Source organism: Dryobates pubescens, chromosome 44 (assembly GCF_014839835.1).
Source record: "Dryobates pubescens isolate bDryPub1 chromosome 44, bDryPub1.pri, whole genome shotgun sequence".
Classification (NCBI taxonomy): Eukaryota; Metazoa; Chordata; class Aves; order Piciformes; family Picidae; genus Dryobates; species Dryobates pubescens.
The window spans coordinates 221,144-243,098 of NC_071655.1; the positions used below are offsets into that span (position 1 = coordinate 221,144).

General features: G+C 57.0%; 2 protein-coding genes across 2 annotated transcripts in view; one reads left to right on the plus strand and one right to left on the minus strand.

The window, feature by feature from the left end:
- The window catches only part of PFDN1 (prefoldin subunit 1), a 30,760-nt gene extending 21,506 nt beyond the window's left edge, over positions 1-9,254 (plus strand). Inside the window, exon 4 of the mRNA XM_054177712.1 lies at positions 9,104-9,254. Within this exon, the coding sequence (XP_054033687.1) occupies positions 9,104-9,187 (84 nt within the window). The 3' untranslated portion in view covers positions 9,188-9,254. The remainder of the gene's footprint in view (positions 1-9,103) is intronic.
- Positions 9,255-10,773: 1,519 nt separating this feature from the next.
- Positions 10,774-21,865, minus strand: CYSTM1 (cysteine rich transmembrane module containing 1). The gene is made up of 2 exons (XM_009905412.2): positions 21,614-21,865; positions 10,774-11,050 (listed from the first exon to the last, which is right to left on the minus strand). The coding sequence occupies exons 1-2, from the start codon at positions 21,843-21,845 to the stop codon at positions 10,944-10,946; spliced, it is 339 nt and encodes a 112-aa protein (XP_009903714.1). The 5' UTR covers positions 21,846-21,865; the 3' UTR covers positions 10,774-10,943.
- Between the last annotated feature and the right edge of the window lie 90 nt (positions 21,866-21,955).

Consider the following 21,955-nt stretch of genomic DNA (forward strand, 5'->3'; position numbering starts at 1 on the left):
CAGCTTCACCTGTGCTTGGTGCTGGTTCTCTTCTGCACAGGGCATCACCTCTGGTCCCAGACAAAGGGAGGGTAGGGTGGTTGTGTGAGGCACCTTGAAAGGGAGCAATTGCTCCTCAGCAAGCACAGGAAAAGGAGGTGTATCTTTTTGAAGCACTAGTTCTGATGTGTTAGATAAAGATCAAACACAAATATGTTCTGCTTGGCAAATTGCATAAGCAGCTTGCCCTGTGTTAAATGGAGCACAAGTCACTGGTTGCAAAACATCATCTGCTGATCTTCCAGGCACAGAAAGGAGGAATCACAGCTGGGAGGGGATTCCCAGCTCTCTGGAAGGCTCTCCCACTGGGATGGCTGCTAAAAACTTCCACCCCTCATGAGGTTGTGGAGAGTGGCTGTGGCTGCTGCTGCTCTGGGTGGCAGGAGGTGTTTTTAGAACAGAATAAACCAGGTTGGAAGAGACCTTCAAGATCATCGCGTCCAACCCATCAACCAATCCAACACCACCTAAACAACTAACCCATGGCACCAAGCACCCCATCAAATCTCCTCCTGAGCGCCTCAGTGATGGTGACTCCACCACCTCCCCCGGCAGCCCGTTCCAATGGGCAATCGCTCTCTCTGTGTAGAACTTCTTCCTAACGCCCAGCCTAAACCTCCCTTTTAGAGCAGCAGGGGGCAGGGGGCTGCCTTTGCCAGCCCGGATCTGTCCTTGGGGCTAATCATTCACTGCCACAAGTCTTCAGACTCTCTTTTTCTTGCAGGCAACAGCTTAATTAGTAATTCTTTGTTAGTCTTCCCGGCACTGAGGACTGCAAAGTAAGCACACAAAGGAGCTGAGAGGGCAAAGACTTGAGGAAGGGAGGGCTGGAAGTTGATGACTCTCTCTTTTCACTGCTCCCACCTTTATTCTGGGTGGATTGTTGTAGATTTCAGCAGCAGGAGAATGTTTGCCGTGGGTGTTGATTGCTTCCTTTCAAACCCTTCAGGAGCTGGGTGCTTCCACAGTATCCCAGAACTCCTTTTAGGAGGGGTTTTCTTCAGGGGGGTCTGTGCTGATTTTGCCAAGGTTTAGTTGAGCAGATGGTGTTGGGTGATGGGTTGCACTTGACGATCTCGAAGGTCTTTTCCAACCTGATTAATTCTACTCTGTTCTGTGTTCATTTATTTCAATCTCCTGGAGAAAGCCTTTCCAGCCAACTTTGACAGCATGCTTGCATTTCTTTGTGATTCACAGGTAAGTGGAATCCCCACTATGCATTCATCAAACACCACTTCTGCTGCCCTCTCTCAACGATTTTTGTCTGTCCAGGGCCTACATTTAGTCATCTGGGGCTGGACACATTGCCTGTGTTCTGTGGTTAGCATTGGGCTGCTTTTATGATTGCACTGAAATCACTTTGACACAAAGCTGGTAGATAAGTCTGTCTTTGTAATTTTAAAGCAGGCTCTGATTCATTGTCAAAGCTCTCCTTTGTGCTTGGCTGCAGAAGTATCCAAAGCAACCAGCAAGCTGAATGTGGGTCCCTCTCCAGATTCCTCCTGCCATGAGTAATAGTTTAGTCACAGCCCAGTGCTGCTGCCCTTGCCTTAGTCACCAGGCCCTGCAGTCGTCCCTGGCTGCCCTTCATGCCAGCAGCTCTGGGGAGGGGGATTATCTGTGCCTGATAAACCTCTCTCCTGCCCCCATCTCCTCCATCTGGCCTGGGGAGAACAGGAAATGATTCTTTGGAACGCGTGCCCCTGCCTGCAGGAGCCCAGCCCCAGCCCTGAGTCAGCTTGGCAAAGCCACACCTTGCAGGTATGTGGGGAGGCCCTCAGCTGCCTGCCAGCTGCCCTCCTCCCTCTGCAAACCTGCTGCTTGCCAGGCAGCAAGTTCAGGGGTGCCTGGAGTAGGGGGAGTGTGGTTAGCTGGGGTTGAGTTCCAGTGGCTGAGGCTTTGCTGTAGTTTTCCCTTTGCAATGGCCTTGTTTGGGCAGGAGGTGAAAGGTGTGGGGTGACCGCAGAGGGTGACCTAGCACATTGCTAGGAGGTGTTCTGATGAACCCTGCTGGTTCAGCAGGGCCACAGAAACCCAAGCACCACATAAGGGAACTTACCACATGTTGCAAGAGGCACTTTGGTGAGAGGCTTCCTCCAGCCCAGCCCAGGGGAGTGTAGGCAGTCGGGTGAGCTTCCCCCTTCCCCTGTTTGACCTGGCTGTGCTGTTGGCAGGGCTGGCTAGGCTGCAGTGTCTGACCCGGAGCTGTGGTGCCCCTGAAGGTGTGCTCTGGGTTGATCACACATTGCTGCTGCCATCTGCTGAAAGGTTCCAGGCAGGCTTTTGTGGTGGCTGGGGCGCAGGAGTTGACAGGAACAATCCCTCACTTCCCAGCTGCAGAGAGCAGCTGTCCTCCCTCCTCTGCAATGGGCTGTCCCATGGCAGCAGGTACATGCAGTGTGTTCTCAGCAGGACTGGGGCCTGGGGACAGGAAGACTGCTCTGCAAGCATCTTTTCCTGCCCATTACCCTGCCCCTTCTTCTCTTGAAGATGGCCTGCCTTGGTAACAAGCATGGCAGGTGCTTCTCCACGTGAGCTTCAGAGTGTGCTTCTCGGGGTTCCAGAGCACTGGTAAGGATGGGAAGCCCTGCTGGTGGTGCTGTAGGTGGGATTGATACACAGTGAGGGTGGGTCTACACCCTGTGTTCTTTAGGCAGGTGCTTGTAAAGATCCTCCTGAGTTGGCAAGTTGTCATGATCTGCCCTCAGCTGGCAACTAAGCCACACACTCACCCTTCCCTGGTAGGGTGGGAGAGAGGTGGAAGGGTAAAAGAAAACTCCTGAGTTGAGGTCAGGAGTTGAATGGGTGAAGCAAAAGCTGCATGGACAAGCACAGCCAAACAAGGAGATTGATTCAGCAGGCAGGTGTCAGCCATCCCCTGGAGAGCAAGGCTCCATCACCTCTCCCAGTGGCTTGAGAAGACAAACACCAGCACTCCAAGTGTCGTCCTCCCCCCCCCCCCTTTCCTCTTCTGTCCTCAGCTTCATCTGCTGAGCACCATGTCCTGTGGGCTGGAGTATCCCTTTGGCCAGCTGGGGTCAGCTGCCCCAGATGCTTGTGCACCCCCAGCCTGTTTGCTGGTGCAGAAGAGTCCTTGCTGCTGTGTGAGCTCTGCTCAGCTGGAGCCAGAGCATCCCTGAGCTACCAGCGCTGTTTCCAGCCCCACACCAGCTGCTGGGAAGCAAATGAGCTGCCCCAGCCCAAAAAGCACATCAGTGCACTTGGATGCTTGATGTCCTCTCTGCTCTGCTCTGCTCCAGATGGTTTTGAAGCAAGTGAGGGTCCCCATTGCTCTGTGGAAAGAATGGCCAAGGGGAAACCCAGCTGAGTCATCACTTCTCTTAGGTGAATGGCATCATCATGCAGTCAGCAGCTGTCAGCAGCACCCGGCTGGGCTCCCTTCCCAGGGCAGGTCACTCACTCTTGAGCAAACCCTGGGCAGCTTCCTGAGAGCAGCAGAGCTGCTTGGAAGGGCTTGGAGTGTATCTAAATATTTGGTGGTTGCTGTAGCCTGGCAATTCCCAGTGTGTACATTTGCCACAGTGTGGGACTGGGTGAGGACCGGTGCTGGGTGGACCCAGCAGGGCGTAGGGCTGCCTGCAGAGCCACCCCACCCTGCTGCTGGTGCCCCCTGCTTCAGCTTCACCCAGAGCAGAGGCAGCTGGGTGCTGTTTGGCAGGTCCCCCTCCTTCTCATGTATGGATTCCAGATGAAATCCCCTCGAACAGGGAGTGTGTCCTAGGCACATCATCAGCCCTGCCAGACCAGAGTATTTGTCTTGCCTGCACTGCCTGTGATGAGGGCTTGGAGGGTGTGGGCACCTCCAGCCAGCCTTGCAGCAGGGCTGGCTGCAGGAGCAAGGGCAGCCCACACTGCTGCTGCTGCCTGGCCCACCATGTGCTGCTTGCTTTGCTCTCAGAGAGGAGCCTCCTCCCCAGCAGCCTGTGCTCCCAGCCCTGTCTTGGGATCTGCTGAGCACTTTCCTGGGGAGTGTGGCACAGGGCCCTTGAGGAAGGCTGAAAATGCCCCTGCTTAACTTGAGCTGCAGAAACTCAGCTGGCAGGTTGATGGAGCTGGTGTCACCAGAGGAGCTGTCTCAGGGCTCCTGCTTGACCCACTGCAGCATGCCTGAAGCCTGCAGCATTCGAGGAGTGGCTCCCAGCGCCGGGCAGTGGGGTGGCAGCGCTGGGCAGCTGCTGGCTGGGTGTGTGGTGGGCCCTGGGCAGGAGTTGTTCTTGGCGGGGGGGGATCCTGCCAGCTCGGTGTGTCCTCAGCAGCTGGGTGTAAAGCAAGTCTGTAGCAAACAGAGGTCTCAATGAGAAGGCTCAGTCCGGCTGCAGCTTCTTACTTGTCCTTGGAAGTGTTGTCTCAGCCTAAGCATATTTGTGTTGCAGGGCAGGGACCGAAGCTCCCTTTCTCTTGCTGAGGTGAAGAGAGAGCAGCAGAACCAAGACTGAATGAGGAATGCTGCTTGGAGCAGGAAGCTCTCCTGGGAGCGCGGCACGGCGCGGCCGCGGTGGCCGCCGGGACGGCTTCCCGCGGGAGCAGCTCCAGGCAGGGCCCCCCGGCTCTGGCCAGCCCCTGCCCGGCTCCCTCTGAAGGCAGAGCTATCTGAATCACAGCGCTGGGGCAGTGTGGTGCTTTGATGGTGGAAAGCTCATCCAGGAGGGGCTGATGAAGGGGTTTTTCTTGCTGTGGAATCTGGATGCTGGCTCTGTCATGGGCCAGGAATGCGAGCTCCAGGTGCGTCACTGTGTCTGCAGCGCAGCCCTGGCTCCGCTGCCTGCATGATGCAATGGGAGGAGAGGTGGGAGGCTGAAGCAGGAGATGACTTCCCACCGTGTCAGAAGGCCAGAGGCCACCTCTGTTAACCACAGCTCCTTTTCTTCTCTGGGTGTGAGCTGTAGTTGTGTTTGCATTAATCCAGGGCTGCCTGTGGCAGGGACTGCAGGGGCACAGCTGTGGCACGGGACCACGGCAGGGGCATCGCTCTTGCCACCCCCACCCCCACCAGAGCACAGGCTTGCTCTGCAGTGCCTGCCTCTGGGAAGCCCAGGCAGTGTGGGGTGCTCCGTGGGTGCTGCCTCATGTAGGCTTTGGACGAGGCCAGTCAAGCTGGAACCTCCAAGAGCTTCTGCCTCCGATGCAGGCACAGCAAAGAGGCAGCCAGGGCTGCCTGCAGCTGCCCAGTGCTGCCCAGCACAGCATATTGCCAGAGGGCATCACAGCCCACCATCCTTGCTGGGTCAGGGTCCCACACAAAGCACCTGCCCTGCCCTGCTCTCCTTGTGGGCAGGAGTGGCACCGGTGGTGCCCTCCCTGCCATGCCACATGGCTCTTCCCATGGGGCTCCAGGCTGCACAGCCACCCTTCCTCCTGGGGAGGGGCCCTGGGCTGTGAGCACATGGGAGATGCCCTTCTGCTCAACCACACACAGGTTAGAGCCTTGCCCCACACACCTGGCTCAGGAAGGCTTGGAAATGGGGAAGGCTCCCAGACATTGGGAGAGGAGAGTAAGGACCTGGCTCAGTGGGATCAGGTGCAGGAGAGCCTCAGAGCCCAGCTTCAGAGCTGCTGCTGGATGCTGGGAGATGCAGCCAGCCATGTCCAGCTGGTCTCTGCTGCCCAAAGAGGAGTCCTTGGCCATCTCCTCTCCCCTTCCATCTCGGTGCTGGCAGTCATTAGCTACTGCAAAAGGCAGATTTAGGTGGCAGCATTTTCTTTAGGGTTGGTGTTCAGACACCCCAGCAAAGCTGGGCTTCATCTTGCTCCAGGCACTGCAGCCCTTCCTGGCTAGGGAAGGTGACTTGCTGGCAGTGGCACGGGCTGCAAGGCCTCACAAAGCTAGGGATGGGGAGGCAGGGCCTGCACTGGCTTCTGGGGGCATCTCCTGCAGTCTTGCCCCCTGCCCCCTGTTTGCACCTGGCCTGGAGCTTGCAGCAGGAGTGTTGGTTTCGTGTCCCAGTGCAGGGGCAGTGTGGGGCAGCAGGGGGACTGGGGGGCCGACACTGCAAGTAAGGAGTTGGATGAGAACTGGAGGGTGGTCTGTGGTGGCAACAAGTGAGGTGCAAGAGCTTGTGCTGTGCAGGGGCAGGGCAAGTGGCTTGGTTGCAGGGTGCATGCCAGGTGTGTTCCCCACCTGGAAATCTGCAACTGCAGCTCCTGCTACCTTTCCCTGTGCCTTCAGCCACCTGCTGCTGCCCTTCTCCCCTCTGTGATGGAGGGGCAGGGCCTGCAGCCCCGGGTCCTTCATCCCTGCATGGTGCATGGGAGGTGTTCCTGAGGCACCCAGCACTGCAGGCTGGCAGGGGCATGCCGGCTGCCCTGCCAAGGGAGTGCTCTGAGGCTGCTGCCTCAAGCGTCAGGAATGCTCAGAAGCTTTCTGCAGGTGCCCAAGGAACCAGCCCCTGGCCACAGCTGGACCCCTGGGCTGGCAAACAGCTTCCTCCATGGCTATGCCACGCTGGGGAGACAGCAGCACCTCCTGGCACTGCCCAGGCTCGCTGCAGAGCAGGGCCCTTTGTGAGCCATGAGCTTGGGCCTCCGTGGGAGCAGAGTGCCACCGTCACCCCTTTGCCTCCCCAGTGCCAGTCCCCTTTCTTGGTGCTGCCTTTAGGCTCTGTGGCTCAGCACTGGGATCTCCTGCTGGTTTGGGTACCTGCCTTGGCTGGCCAGAGGCCTGCAGGAGCTGGTGAGGAGGTGGCTGGCAGTGCTCCATGGCACTGCTGGTGTGGGAAGTGGGTAGGAGCTCTGAATCTGCAGCTGGTAGGTTGTGCAGCCTCTGAGGTCTCCAGGGCCCTTGTGCTGCTGTGGCCTGCTGGAATCCTGACTGGTGAGTACTGGAGGTGCTGGTGTGGAAGCAACAGCAGAGGCTGCAGAGAGCAGCAGCCTGTGGTTTCATGAGGCACCAAACCCAGCAGTGCACCTTGGCTTTCACTGGAAATTTGCTGCTATCTCTACTTGTCTTGGCACAGGCAGCAGAGAATTAGGAGCTGGAGCAGTGAGCAGACCTTGAGAGGAAACCAGGCAGCTCAGGGGGAGATGAGACAAAGCCTAGCAACCAGGGGCTGGCCCAGACAAGGGTTAAGGAGGGCTGCAAGGCAACAGCAGGGCCGATGAAGGCATGAGTTCAGGGTGGCTTGGAGGTGGGGTTTGGGAGGCTGTGAAGTGTTTGTCCCCCAGGGAGCAGATACCACCAGCCTGGCAGATCTGGCTGGACTGGAACAGCCTCCAGGATGACTTCAGAGCTGTGCTGTCAGCCTGTCCCTGGGCTCTGGGAGCTGGTTTGACTGGGCAGCTTGCTCATGGCACAGCTCCCTGGGACAGCACACAGGGGAGAGATGGAGTTTCCTGTCTAGACCCCAGTAATCGTGGGCAGGAGGGGTTTGCATGCAAGCTGCTGCTCCTTTGATGACCAAAGCAGAAGCCAGGCCCCAGCTGCTGGGGAGGGAACACCTCGCTCCTCCGTCTGCTCCTTGCTCCCCCTTGGCCCGGGCTGAGTCACAGCAGTGAGGGCTCTGGCACTGCCTGCTGCCAGCCTGCAGCAGAACTCAGCAAGTTTGCAGCCCCCCAGCTGCAGGTGGAGAGTTGCACTGGATGCTCAGGGGATGCTCCTTGAGCCCCTGGCGGAGAGTCAACCTGGAGGCTGCTTTTCACAGCATCAGGACCAGCTCAGTTCCTCATGGCTGAGTGACTGAGGGACATAAAGTCTGCCTGGGACTGCAGACGATGCCTGGCCTGAAGCACAGCACTGAACCAGCCCTTGCTGCAAGCTGTGTGGCTCCAGCACCCCTGCTCCCCGGGGCAGGGCAGAGCACAGCCGCGTGGGCACAGGCAGCCTCCACGTGCGTGGGCCAGGGCAGCCGTGAGTGCTCCTGCTCTGTGTCAGGCCAGCCTGGGGCTCAGGGCCCCTTATCCTTGGGGCCCCAAATGGTTGCCAGCACTGCTTCCTACCAGGGAAGGGTTGAAATTCCACTGCCCTATGAGAGCAGAGCTGTTGGCACAGCCTGCCAGCTCCTGGCTGCTGGGGAGGCTTCCCTCTGTGGCAACAGAGCTGCCTCGCTCGGTCACTGCCAGGCCACCCTGTCTGTGGAGAGCTGCTCTCTGGGAAGGTGGCCTGCTGCTTCCTGAGGGGGTGTGGAGGGAACAGAGAACCAGAACCATTCTGTGGATGAACTTAACCACATTGACAGATGTTTTAGTGATGAATGAATGAAGTCAGCTCTCCTGGTGCCAGTCTCCTCCAGGCAGCAGGGTGAGATGGAGCTCAGCCCCATGCAGGACTCTGAGACCTGCCTGCCCCTGCAGCCTTCAGGCTCAGCTCCCCAGCTGTGAGGCCCCTGGAAGTCTCTCTGCGTGGTGCCAGAGGGCAGGGCAGTGCAGGGGCCCACGCGGTGCCTCCTCTCCCCATGCCCTCCTGAACAGCAGCCCTTGGGCCTGGGGCCCATGGCAGAGCAACAAGGAGCCCTTTGCCCTGCCCACAGCCCTGGCTCTCGCTTGCAACCCTCCAGCTTGGAGAGACAGGGCTGGAAGAGATGTCCTCATGGCATGGGCATCTGAGCTGAGCCACAAGGGTGGCTGCTGGTCCCCTGTGAGGGGACGGAGGGAGAGCGCTGGCAGCAGGGCTGTGCCTTGTGGCAAGGAATTTTCCTTCAGCTTGTGCCCCAGCTCCCTGTGGCTGCAGGAGTAAGGGGGAGCTGCCAGTGCTGCTGCAGTTTGCTCTTGTGGCTGCTGGAGGCCTCAGCGCTTTCATTCCTCCCCCGGCAGGATCAGATTTCCTTTCCCTTCCTTACCGCAGTTACTGCATCGCACTGGTTGCAGCTCTGCCCTCGCAGCAGCTCTGAGGAGAAGGTCTCAGAGGAAACAGAATTCAAAGGCTGTGTAAACACTGCCCAAGCTGAGCAGCAGTGGGTGCAGGGTGTCTCTAGAAATGCACCACCGCTGGTCTCACTTTGGGACGCCTGGGGTTGTGTGTGGCCTCAGCAGGCTGCCTGCAGCTCTGCTCTCAGCATGCCACCAGTGCCGGGGTGGACATTAACTCTCCTGGGGGTTCTCTGCCTTGCAGCAGAAGAAGTCGTACCTGGAGCGCAGCGTGAAGGAGGCGGAAGACAACATCCGGGAGATGCTGCTGGCCCGCAGGGCGCAGTAGCTGTGCAGCTCTCCCGCAGCACCTCGGGGTGGCTGGGGGCAGCTTTGCCGCTCGGCGCTGCTGAGCGAGCCCTGTTCTGCAGCAGCAGCAATAAAACCTTCCTGAGCAGCCCAAGCTCAGCTCCTCTGCCTCCTCGGTGTCTCGCAGTGGCTGCCCTCCCCGTGGGGGGGTCTGAGGGAGAAGGGGCTGTGCAGGGTGGGGGCTGTTCAGGAAGCCTCCTGCACAGCAGCCACAGCTCTTGGGCTCCAGAGGAGCCTGTGCAGCACTGAGCACCAGTGGCTGCGTTCTGCTGGAGCAGAGCTGCTGAAGGTGGGGCAGGTGAAGTGGTAGGCTGGAAGGGTGGGGGTGGCAGTCACAGGCAGGCCCATGATGGTCATTTTTCTGTCTGGTCAATGACAGGCCCTGGTTCCTGCCTTCACGAGGGCCTGGCAGAACCCCAGTGCAACAGTAAGGTCGTGGAGGGGCAGTGCCACCCTGTGCTTCGTGCCTGCAGTGCAGCAGCCAAGCCTCCTCTATGCCTGGCTTTGGTGCTTTTCTGCAAGGGAAATGTCTCCTCCTGACAGCACCTTTTGGGCTCTTGGACCAGGCCTTTTCAGGTCCCATCACTGGTGGTGGGCACCCCAAGGAGACTCTGGCCCTGTGTGTTAACACCGGGTTTTGTCCTGGGGCGAGAGTGCAGGCCTGGGCAGGGTGGCTCAGGTTTGTCTTGCAGGCAGAGAGAGCAGCTGTGGCAGGCAGCTGGGTGGGAAGGACTCCTAGGGTGCCCAGCAGCAGCTTCCCCCCTTTTCTGCAGAGGAAAGGTTTTTGCCTCTATTCTGGTCAAGTGTACCATGGAACAGCTTCAGCTATTGCTCCTCAGCACTGAGTTAATCTGTGGCCTTGTGTCCCCTTGTCCATTAATTTCTCCACCCCGCAGACCTGCTCTCTGCAGCAGGGGGCTGATCGCTGCTCAAGGCTCTTGAACAGGACCAGTCCCTCCCCAGGAGCTGCTGCTGCGCACAGGCAGCACTCAGCACCTGCTCCCCTGGCTCACTACCACCCCGGGTGCAGCTGGAGAGGCCCCCCAGTCCCAGAAGGGAACCAGCCCTGACCAAGCAGAGGGACAGGAACCCGAATGAGTTGTACAGGGTGAGGGGTTGGTGCCAGACATGGGTGCTCCACCTTCTACTCCCCAGCCTGTTTGCGCTCTTACGGCTTACACCGCAGGTTGCTGCACAAGGTGGCTAGTGCCAGCAGGGCCAGACCCCTCCTCCCCCACCCCAGGGAGGGGTCGAGGCACAAACTTGTGCAGTAAAGCTGCTGGAAGCTGCTGCAGCGCAGCCGCTCGCCCTGCCGCAGCCAGCGCAGGCGGGAGGCCAACAGACGGCGAGGGCGCAGCGCCCTCTGCTGGACAGATTCATTGAGCCGGCCAGGACCTGGCGAGGAAAATCAACTCTTGGCTTTAATTACTGCGGACGTCGTCATCTGTAGGACCAGGACAATTTCAACCGATAAATACACATTTCATCAGAATGCCTTGGGCTGAAAGTTGCCAGCAGCACATTCTTCAAAGTTACAACAAAAGTCTTAGAAATAGTAAAAAGGGATTTCGTGTTCTCTTTACTAAAATAAAGGAGTGCACCCCCCACCCCACCAAGGCGCTAGGACGGACAGACGGACTCCGGGCTGTGCAAAGCAGAGCGTTGATTACAGTAACAGAAGTGGGGACAGGAGTGGGGAGCCTGCATAGCACTCGTGAGAGGTCCGGGTGGCGCGCTCAGGTCAGCATGTCCCAGAGGCAGCAGCAGCAGAGCGCGGTCCAGCAGGCTGTCAGGCAGGCGCTCTCGCCCGTGTCGTCCCTCCGCCGCTCCTCCACCACGTACACTGCGGGGACAGGAGAGCTCGGTCAGCCCCGCGGCGGCCAGCCCTGCCTGCTGCCCCGGGGCCCAGCCCCTGTGCCCTGCTGGCTGGAAGGGAGGTGCCGAGCTCTGTGCCGGATGCCCAGCCCCTCAGCCCTGAGTTCATCGGGGCAGCAGCACCCCGCCAGGAGCCACTGCTCCCCCAGCACTGCAGCACCCCTGCGATGGGAAGGGTCCTGGGGGAAGTCCTTCCTCCACATCCCAGTCCAGGCTGCACTAACATCTTGGCACACACACAAAAGTCAGGCAGGGCCAGGCTTCTGTTGCACCACACGCAGCTCCTGAGCGAGAGGCTCAGCTTCGAGGGCATCCCTGGAGCTGAGCACCCCGCAGGTATCCCAGCTGAAGCCAACAGCCCTCCAGGCCTGGCACAGCCACCCTTACCAGGCAGAAAGGAGCCCACCCGGGCAGTGGTTTGTGGGGGAAACGTGCTCCTACAGCCTCTGGGGTGCTGCTGAGGAAGCAGGGCTGAGGAGGGGGGTGGGTCAGACCTGGCTGAGGGCCAGAACCTCTCCCTGCTCCTCCCCAGCAACACAAGGGGAGGCAAAAAGGGTGAAGGCGCTGGTGGGTGGTATAAAGGCAGGGAGATTGCTCAGGTATGGCCACTGTGGGCAAAAGTAAAGTAATTTATCACCAATAAAATAGATTGGGGTAGTGAGGAAAAGAGACACACAGTAAACCATCACCTTCCCTCCTGCCTCCTCCTCTCCCTCCCTCTGGCAGCACAGGGGACAGTGCTCCCTGCAGCTCCTGCCAGGAGAGGGGAGCTGTGTCCATGCATGGGGGCAGGGAGCTGTGTGCCAGACACATTTGGAGGCAGCATCAGGCACCTGGTGATGGAGAAGGTGGCTCGAGGCTGCCAGGAAACAGCACTGAGACCAGAGGGAGTAGCTGCCCTGGGCCAGCCCAGGTGCCGCTGGGGGCTAGCCTGAGCTCCAACACAGCACAGCCTTTGGGCACCCACGCAGGGTCCCTGCCAGGGTGGCTTGCTCCAGCACAAGTCCTCTTCATGGGCTTCACCTTCTCCATAGGTTGCAGTGAACACACAGAGCACCTCCTCCTCCTCCAACTCTCTTCTGTGTCTCGCTCCTTTGTTCTCTCCTCTCTCTCTGGCCACCACAGCATGTGGTGCCCTTGCTCCAGGAATGGCAGGGTGGAAGCACATCCCTTCTCCAGAGGGCCCCAGAAGGAGATGGCAGCACACTGCAGTGCTGTGCCAGCCTGTGCTGGAGCAGGAGAGGTGCCACGTGCTCGCCTCCCCCAGGAGCTGCTGGCCCTGCCTGCCCCTGCCCAGCCAAAGCATGTAGGAGCAGACCAGGACCTGATAGAAATCGGTCCCTGGGCACAGACCAGGGCCTGGCAGGCCGTGGGGCAGTGCTGCAGGGGTGCAACCACCTCCTTCCACTGCCACTGGGGATGTTTTTCCCCCTGGATCCAGGACCCTTTGACCACGCTGCTCATCCCTGGTGCTGTTTCCTCTGAGAAGGTCCTGTTACAGTGAGGCAAAGCACAACTCAAACACTCCTAGAGTCCTGCATAAGATGGTGTTGTGCCACTGTTGGGCAGGGCAGAGGGCACACACAATGGGCTCTCCAGAGTCTGCTACCAGCCATGATCTCCTGCCTGTGCCCAGCGGTGAGAGGATGCCTGCCACCTCCTTCCATCCCTCAGAGCCAACAGCTGAGGCTGCTCAGAAAGCTTCCCAAGCACTCCTCTGCTGGAGCTCTGAGGCAGCTCTGGTTTCTAACTAGCTGCCCTTTGAGCTGTCCTGCTCTGGAGCCTTGGAGAGCAGGCTTGCAGATGCAGCTACCACTGACAAGTGCTGCATGGTAGCACACTGAGCAGCAAAGGATTTTGCTGGTTTGTCAGCAGCTTGCAAAGCAGTCAGATAACTGAAGTGTGCTCTGCTGGACAGCTTCCTGCATCCCAAAGCAGAGCAGGAATGGCTGCTGCAGCTCACAGTCAGCTGTCTGCAGCTGCAGGCACACGAGAAGAGTTTGCCTCAAGTATTTATGAATCCCTCAGAAGCTTTAAGCCACAGCCAAGCGTGGAGGACATCCTGACCAAGCCTGTTCCAAGCATGTTCAAAGTGCTGTTATGAAAGACCTGCTGCAATATTAAACACCAAGGCTCTCCCAAATGTGGGACAGGCAGGTGGCAGCGGGCAGTGCCATGCTGCTGCCAGCAGCTCCTGCTGCAAAGGACTGCGCCGAGGGGTGACAGAGCCATCCGGGGCTGCGACACGAGCAGAGGCAGCGAGGGACAGCAACCATGCCAAGAGCTTCCTGGGACTCACCATGGGTTTGGGGGTGCAGCCTCGAGAGGGTAGGCTAAGAGCAGAAGAGATGAAGGCTGGTCAGCTATTCACTTACAGCTACCAGCCTGCACAGGGTAAAAGAGCAGCCCAAAGGAAGGGTAGATGAACTTTATTGCCAGCCAAGCCTCTCACTAGGCTGGGGGCATCCTGTACCAGTCTGCTCATTGTGGACACGCAGCCAAACAGCAGCTTCGAAGCACTGACACAGTGACAGAAGTACCCAGGGCAATCAAGAGGGTGCGAGGGCACCTTCGTTCCCTCCTCCCAGCACACGCATCGGCACGGCTGTGAGTGCAGAGGATGCCCTGCAAAGAGGGGGTGCAGGCTGAGCAGCCCCTCCCCTCTCTAAGCAGCGCCCCGGCGCGCAGCTCAGAAGGAATCCCCGCAGGGCAGCAGTCCCTGCGGCGCCAGCCAGCGCAGCCCAGCGCAGACGGCTCCCACCTAGCTCGGAAAACAAACACTCCCACACCTGACTCCTTCATGCACGGCCTCCTTTATCTTAGCTCTACACGCTTTGTTTCTTCTCACACCTAATTATGTGTTAATCATTAGCTCCGCGGGGCAAAGGCAGCGCGGTACTTTTCACCCAGCTAGCTATAAATGACAATTGTGACCTTAGCCCCACTGTGCTTTATCGGGTCTGCAGGGAGTGCAGTACAAGGACGTCGGCTGTGATGCCAGAGGCAGCCCCTCCTGGCTCAGGCACGGTCTCAGTCACCGACTGACCCACACGGAGAGCCCCCAGAAAGTCAACCCCACAGCAGCTGAGACCCCGTGAGCTCTGCAGCCCTCCCCCCAGGCCTGGCTCAGCCTTGGCCCCTGCCTAGGTATGTCAGGTATGACTGCAGGCAGCAAGCACAAGCTCATCCCAGCTGAGCTGAGGGGCAAGATCAGCCCAGAGTCAGCTGTCCAGGAGAAGCAAGGTATCTGTGCCCCTGGTGGGGGGAGAAGCAAGGTGTCTGTGCCCCCAGGGTTGGCCCAGTCTGGCCCAGGGGCTCTGCTCCTACTGAGGTGGGAGGGCCCAGAGCAGGGAGAAGCAGTAAGCCCTGAAGATGACTGCTGCTTCAGCTCCAGCTGTGTGCTAGCACACAGGCCAAACTGCCTCCAAACCCATTACCCAGCTGCTTAGGCAAGGTCTGGAGCTCACAAGAGGAAGGAATAACAAGCTGTTTACCAACCACCTTCCTGTGGTATCTGAACAGCTGTTTGCCATAGTGACAAATGCCCAGAGCAGCAGCAGTGGTGAATACCAGAGTCATCTTCTCTGGGAGGAAGCATGCAGCAGATAAGGGACCAGTAAGCCTTTGTCCACATGTGAACAAAGTGGCTTTTATCACCAGCCACTTCTGCACCAGCAGCTTTGGTTTTGTTTGTCCAGCCAGCAAACAAGAAGTCCTGCACAAAACTGCACCTTACTGATTTAGTAACAGCTGCTGACAGGGCTGAGTGCTGCCTGCCACAGGTCAGCCTCTGCCTCTGCTTCCACCTTCCAACCACTCCTACCCACAGCCTTCCAAAGCCTTTCTGTTCAGGATGGGGCCAGAGAAGGGAAAGTCAGCACAGGGGTGTTAGTGGCAGCCAAGGGATGCAGAGGTGACACTGAGTAGAAAGAAGTGTTCCTGAGCCACTCTGGGGTGTACACTCAGGTCTGCAGACCCAGCTCTGCAGGAAGAAGGAACACCCAGCCCTGACCTCCCAGCCAGCCACATGTCCTGGAGGAAATCCCCCAGAGGCACAAAGTGCAGAGTAAGAGACTGCATGGAACAGGGACCTAGAACTTCAACTGAAGTTGAAGGCCCCCCTCCCGTGCCCACAAGACCTCCAGGGCAAAGCTTGGGCACAGGTGAGATCCAACTCCCTTGGCAAGGACTCTCCTCTGTGGGGATATTTGCCGGTGCCTAACAGCCGTCTCATCACGCTCCCTGGCTCCTCAGCCCCTTCCTGCCCGGGCTTTCACTCCCTGCAGTCTCTCCTGACACCAGCTTGGGATCTCAGGAAACCCCTCCAGCATGCTCCTGAAACAGACACCAGCCAGAGGCAGGTGGAAACACAACAGCCTACTTCCAAGCAAGAACGTTGCAATGTTGCACTATGCTCAGAGCAAGTTTCACAAGCCCCAGCTCCACACACAAGCAGCTTTCCTGTCACTCGTGTTCCCAGCAGGGGTTGGGTCTGATCACACAGCACACCTGGGGCTGGGAGAGACCTAAGGCTCCTCACCTGAGCACCCTGGGATGAGATTCAGAGATGTTCAGGGTGATGGAAGTGACACTACCCAGCATTTAGGGAGTACAGATATGCCCAAGGAGGATTCAACACCTCTTAGAAAGGTGCTCCAGGCAACTCCTCACAGCAGAAGAGGGAACCTGGTGGAGCAAGTGCTCCATTCTCTACAGGGTGTCAGCTCTCCAAGGCACTGCAAACCCCATCAATCATCACACAGGTCAATAAATGCAATAGGAGACCAGCTGCCTCCTGTCTCAAAATTACAGTCATTCATGGCTTCTAGACTGGACAGACAGACATCTCCTAAAGCTGCAGATTGAGAACTTCCTCCAACACTTTTTTGCTCACTGAAATCTTAATTTACTGCTAAAGCAAAGAGGCATTTTCCAAGTCAGCTGGAGAGCTGAAAACCACACACTCCTCAGCTTGAGGCAGTGAAACTCACCATCAGTCATTGATTTAAACAAACCCTGGCTTGGAAGGCTTTACACAGCACAAACTCAGGCTCAGAAGGGTCCTGGAGGGGTGTTCGGAGTGGCAGAGAGGACAAAGTCCAGTTTTAAACCAAAGGAACATGCCACAGCAAGTAGTCACTCGGGGAGGCAAGACTGTCCTTCAGCAGTCCTCCAGGGCTCAAGCACACAGGCAGTGCAGCTGCTGCAAAGGGTTGACACCGTTCACGCCTCACCCAGGCCAGGCGCCCAGCTGACAAGGACTGTCCAGGGCCGCAGCCTCCTTTAACTTGGCCTGCCTCAGAGGCAGCCTCAGCCTTGTTTGGGCAGTTTGCCTGAGCATCTAGTCAGACGCAGGACCTGAATTTGGATAATCCTTTTCTTTGCAGCAGGGTTTTCTCAGATCATCTCCTCCTTCAGGATGGAAAGCTGGGAAGGGGAGGTCACACATCAGCCCCAGGACAGCACTGTCTGCCAGCAAACAGCCTCCACTGCTTCTGCAGTCAGCTGACAGCCAGGGACAGAGGGAGGCATGAGACAGCAATCTTGGGGGAGGGAGGATGCCAGGTTTTAATGCACACTACAGAACGAGAAGCAAAGAGGAGGACAACTGCCAAGTGAGATTTTCTTTCTGGCAGGACACCAGCTGCCTGAGTTGCAGGACCTGGAGGTAAAAGAACAGTTGAGCTAAATGCTCTGCCAGGCTGCTTGGAAAGGGTCAATACACAGAGAAAGCCTGCTGGAACTGCCCTCCCAATGAATTTCTGCTAGGGAAGCCTCACTCAGCAGGGTTTGAGAAGTGAGAAGGTAGCCACTCAGCAGAGCAGTTAGGGTCCCCTCCCTTCCAGACTCAGGTCCCTAAAGAGGAAAACTTCACCCTCCTAGCAGAAGGCAGCGACTGTATCTAGGTGACCTGCTTATTCCCGCTGCTGGCCAAACATTAGGCGGCAGGCAGCATCCCTCCACGCCTCTTATCGCAGCCGGCTCTGCCCCAAGTAATCAGCTCGCAGCCCGAGCCTCCCCCTGCCCCCTTCCCCCTGGGGCGGGCACAGCGCCGAGCTGTGTTTGCCTTCCTGGAGAAGGGCTGCTGGCGGAGCCTGGCTCCCTTTGGCACGGCACGGAACACCCTCGTCCATCACGCTGTTCCGTGCCAGCAGGCTGGGAGCGGCAGGAGGGAAACGGGGCCAGCTGCTGACCGCAGCTAGTGCTTCCCGACCGAGTGTACGTCGCTTTGTACTTTGGCCCAGCCCTCTTCTTTTTACAGCACACCACTATCTTTAAAGCACACCATTACCGTACAGCTCACCTCCAGTCAGCAGAGACAAGACCCTGCCTGCTGACCAGGCAGCAGATACTGGGCTTTGCTTATGCCAGCCGATACCAAGCTATGCTGTAATGAAAAGACTGGTGGGGAAACGAGGTGCTTTCTGCAACGAGAGACGTGTTCTTCCACCTAAGCAAGACCCTGCTGCTGGAGGCCTGGCTCCTCCTGCCATACCCCATGCTCCCACCACTGCTCACATCCCAGCTCTGTTCTGGCTCAGGCGAGTTCCCTCCAGCTACCCAAAGCCTTGTGTGATGCTGAATGGTGGATGTGTGGTGTGGCAGAACTCACACCTGCACAGACTGTGTGCAGACAGACACAAAGACAGCAGGAAAGGTGCAAAGAGACATCAGAGCGAGACAGTTCACAGAGCTAGGAAGTTGGATCCCTTAAGGATAACACCCCTCAGGCTCAGAACAGGAATGATCAGCTCTAAGGTAAAGGTCAAGTTGTTTACTTGCAATGAACAACAGCCAAGCCAGCTGCTAGCCTTGCAAGATCCAAGGCATGTTGTTTCTTTGGGGACTTTGCTATCAGTAGCCTGTGCAAGCCTAACAGCCAGCTATCAAAACCCCAGATCACCAAACCCCCCAAACCTTGCCATGACATCTTCCATGCCACCTCAGCAAGTCACCCAGACTCTGCGGCTCACTGTTCCTCCACCTGGAGAAGAAATACCTGCTCCGAGGCCTTTTGTGCCCAGCAGTGTTGAGGTAACTGGGGTGCCTCTGAGGGGTAGACTGCATCCACTCCCTGTGAGAATGGAGAAAGGACCACCAGCTGCCACTGTCACCTGTGGCCTTCCTCTTCTACAATGCAGTAACACACAGGAGTCCCACAGCCACCACTGCCACGTCTTGCTGTGCAGACCCCAGGCTGACTGGGGCAGCTCTGCCTGCCATGGTGGGTAGCTCACTGTGCACAGCCAGCCTGCTGTGGCAAACACTTGTGCTCCATGTTCAGCACTGTGCTGGGCTGTACTCCCCCCTCTCCACCAAGCCCTTTCTATATTTACTGCTCCCACCCCTCCTGGGGACGTGGAGGATGGGTGCTGCGGAGCACGGCTGCGGCGCACACGCAGCCTAACTCACACCAGTGCTGCTCAGCCTGCAGAGTCCTTCAACAGCAGCCCTTGAAACAAGGCTCAGTGGTTCATGAGCTCTTCTGCAGCATGGGTGACAAAACCAGCACTAAATTTAAGCTGTTTTCTTCTTACATCTCAGATGAAGCTTGCTTTTCACTGCAGCAATGATTTTTCCCTTCTCCAGGGGCCAAGCAGGCAGGCTGTGTCCACTGCTGCTGTGGACAGGCCACATGCTGTCAGATTAAAACCCGCCCTTGCTGCCTTCCAGTCGGATTTTGAGAGCTCAGCAGTAATCACTTCCATCTGTGTGATCCACTCAAGACCAAAATATGAGGCACAGTTACTGCTACACATCAGCACGTCAGCTACAACCCACAACACGGAGCCCACTCTGCAGTTTGCCTACACACTGAAGTACCTGAGAGCATGGAGCAGCAAGGGCAGCAAACCTCCTGCTGTGCAGGGTGCACACTTTGTGCAGGAACACTTGGAGCAGCTTCATTCATGGGATTAAGCAAAGTCATCTAGGAGATCAAAACATCTGCTCCCGAAGGAAAGCATCCACACAGGAGCTCTTCCCAGAGAACTGCTTGGAAACACCCCAAGAAATGAGGAGCCACGTTGGATCTCGCCAGCCCTGCGGGACAGACTGCAGTGACTCAGTTGGACTGAGAGGTCCATTTGCCATGTGAGAGACTCAGCCACACTAACAGGTAGCACCAGTGTAACAGAGCTTTGGAAAAGCAGCTTTTTCAGGGACATCCCTTCTGCATCCCACACTTGTGGAGGTGATCACTAAACAAAGCCTCACTGAAAACCCTTTCAGAAGGCCTCTGTTAAAGCGTCACAGGATCAGGTTCCAGTTTGACAGACTGGCCAAAATGGGCAAGAGGGAAAAGGTGCCTAACAGCAGCAGAATCAAGAGAAACTAAAAGCTTCTGCAGACAAACAGAGCTACAGCCCTGATTTCATCTTACATTTATCAAAGGTTTTGTTATACCCACTTCAGCAGAAGCAATGCAGCCAAGAGGCTCCAAAGCGGGGGTTCAGAGCCTGCACAAGGCCACAGGAAGGCAGCCTGGACAGGACTTCCCAAAGATCTTTGGCTTGGGGGTTAGGGTGCTGCTTCTGCAAAGCTGCACTTGTGTTAGCTTAGGTTTAACAAGGAGACTGTGCCTCCTGCAGTGCAAGCTCCCAGTGAAAGGGGTACTCAAACTCTACTTGCCCTCTCCAGTCTCCACCCTACTCCTCTGCACTGGTCCCCAGGTTTGCGAGCTGAGCAGAGCCCTGATCAGAGCAGAGAATGTTCAGCGTCATCAGTTCCCCGATTCAGTCTGACAGGAGATCCTTTAATCCTCCAAGGCAACAGAATGGGCTCAAAGCCAGACTGCCCAAAGCAGCAGACCACTTTCCCTTCAGCTTCTGCTAGCACATCCCTTTTTCCTGGCTATGGCAGCAAAGCAACCATGGCACCAACCAAAGACGTTCCACATGGGAGACAAGGATTTTTTTTCCCCTCAGTATCATGAGCTGCCTGTTGGCCACCCCAAACCAATGTGCATTTCCCAGGGAAAACCCTGCTTGCACTGCCAGTCCATGTGGTGCTACTGATGGGAAGCATCACCATGCTTCCCCAAAGGCAGGCCCTCAAGAGGAAGTTGAACTCATGACTTGCACTCGTTCAGGTTCTTATTCACTCCCACCTATTGTTTGCTGCTTCTGTTTGGGTCTTTGGTCAGACCCACACCATCCTACATCAGCTCTAAACCCAGGCATGCTTTTATATGCACTGGTCAAGTTGTCCCCCATTTTAGCCAAGAATATTGGAGAAGAGTTCATGAAAACATCCTCCCCACAGCTCAGCCTGTCCACCCACCTACCTCAAGTGTTCCTTGGATTCACTGTGGTGGAAAACTCTTGCTGGGAACTTCCAGCTTCCCACAGGAATGAGAGCTTTGGAAAGCCTTTTACCTTACCAAGGGCATGTCCTGCCTGACCAACCTGGTGGCTTTCTGCAGTGGAGTGACCACAGCAGTGGACAAGGGAAGGGCAGCAGATGTCATCTCTCTGGACTTGTGGAAGGCCTTTGGCACCCCCCTCACAACACCCTTCTCTCTAAGCTGGAGAGTGTGGATTCCATGGGTGGACTGTTGGGTGGATAAGGAACTGGCTGAATGGTTTCATTCCAGAGGACAGCAATCAATGGCTTGATGTCCAGACAGAGACAGGTGACAAGTGGTGTCCTTCAGGGGTCCATACTGGAACTAGTGTTGATTTGCTGATTATGTTGTGTTGGACCTCAACAAAAGAAGGATACAATGGAGCAGGTCTAGAGAAGGGCCACAAAAAATTGTCAGGGGACTGGAACACATCTCCTACAAGGACAGGCTGAGAGAGCTGGGGCTGTTCAGCCTGGAGAAGAAAAGGTTCCAGGGAGACCTTAAAGCAGCATCCCAGGACCTGAAGGGGACTATGGGATAGCTGGGAAAGGGATGTTTTCCAAGGACTTGCAGTGATAGGATGAGAGACAATGGTTTGAAACTGTACCAGGGTAGGTTTAGATTGCATGCTAGAAAGAAACTCCTCGCTATGAGGGTGGCTGGAACAGGCTGCCCAAGGAGGTGGTTTAGGCCCCATCCCTGAAGGCATTCGAGATGAGGCTTGATTGGGCCCTGAGCAACCTGATCTAGTTGGGGATGTCTCTGCTCACAGCAGAGGTGTTGGACTGGGTGACCTGTAAAGGTCCTTTCCAACCCAGTGCATTCTCTGATTCTGTGAATGATTGCAGTGGCACTGTTGGATCACTCAGGTAGCATTTTTCTGGTCTGTAGTCCAGCAGCAGCAGTTGAATTTTGACAGTGTTTAACTGCAGCTTTGCACGGACGCTTCTCATCCTGCCTGCCTGTTGGCTGATAGCTGTGGCAAACCTAAAGCCAGCAAAAAAGCAGGGGGAACAACCTGGGCGTAAGGATGGCCTTGGGGGATCAACATTAAAGATGCTCAGCAAGATCTCCAACAGCTGAAGATCTGTCAGAGGCACAACAGCAGAATAAAGCAGAACAGGCTGCAAAGAGAAGCCCCTTGCAGCACATCTCCAGCTCCCCCACCTGCCCTGCTAGGCATACCTGTGTTTTTAGGCCCGTCTGCATACATGGGTCCTGGAGGAGGAGGAGGTGCATTTTGCCATCCATACTGGGGGTAACCTTGGTAACCTGGCTGGCCTGGCTGGTATGGCCCCGTGGGTCCAGGAGGGTAGCCTGGGTAGGGGCCTGGAGGACCACCCGGCTGCTGGGCATAGGGTGGGTAAGGGGCGGTCGGGCCCGGGCCGGGGTAGGGTGGAGGATTCTCGTAGCTCATGTGGGATTCAGATTCTGTCCTGCAGAGGAAGGAAAACAAACAGAGAAACAGTTTTGCTTTGTCTGCTTCAACCACCACCAGATCATGCCCATTTCAGACTGCTCTCCAGA

Bases quoted from the DNA above. Each gene is read 5' to 3' on its own strand.
- CYSTM1 (XM_009905412.2), bottom strand. From the start codon at position 21,845: ATGAGCTACGAGAATCCTCCACCCTACCCCGGCCCGGGCCCGACCGCC. The intron at 11,051-21,613 runs GTATGCCTAGCA...CTGTCCCCGCAG, and splicing joins AGACGGGCCTAAAAACACAG to TGTACGTGGTGGAGGAGCGG.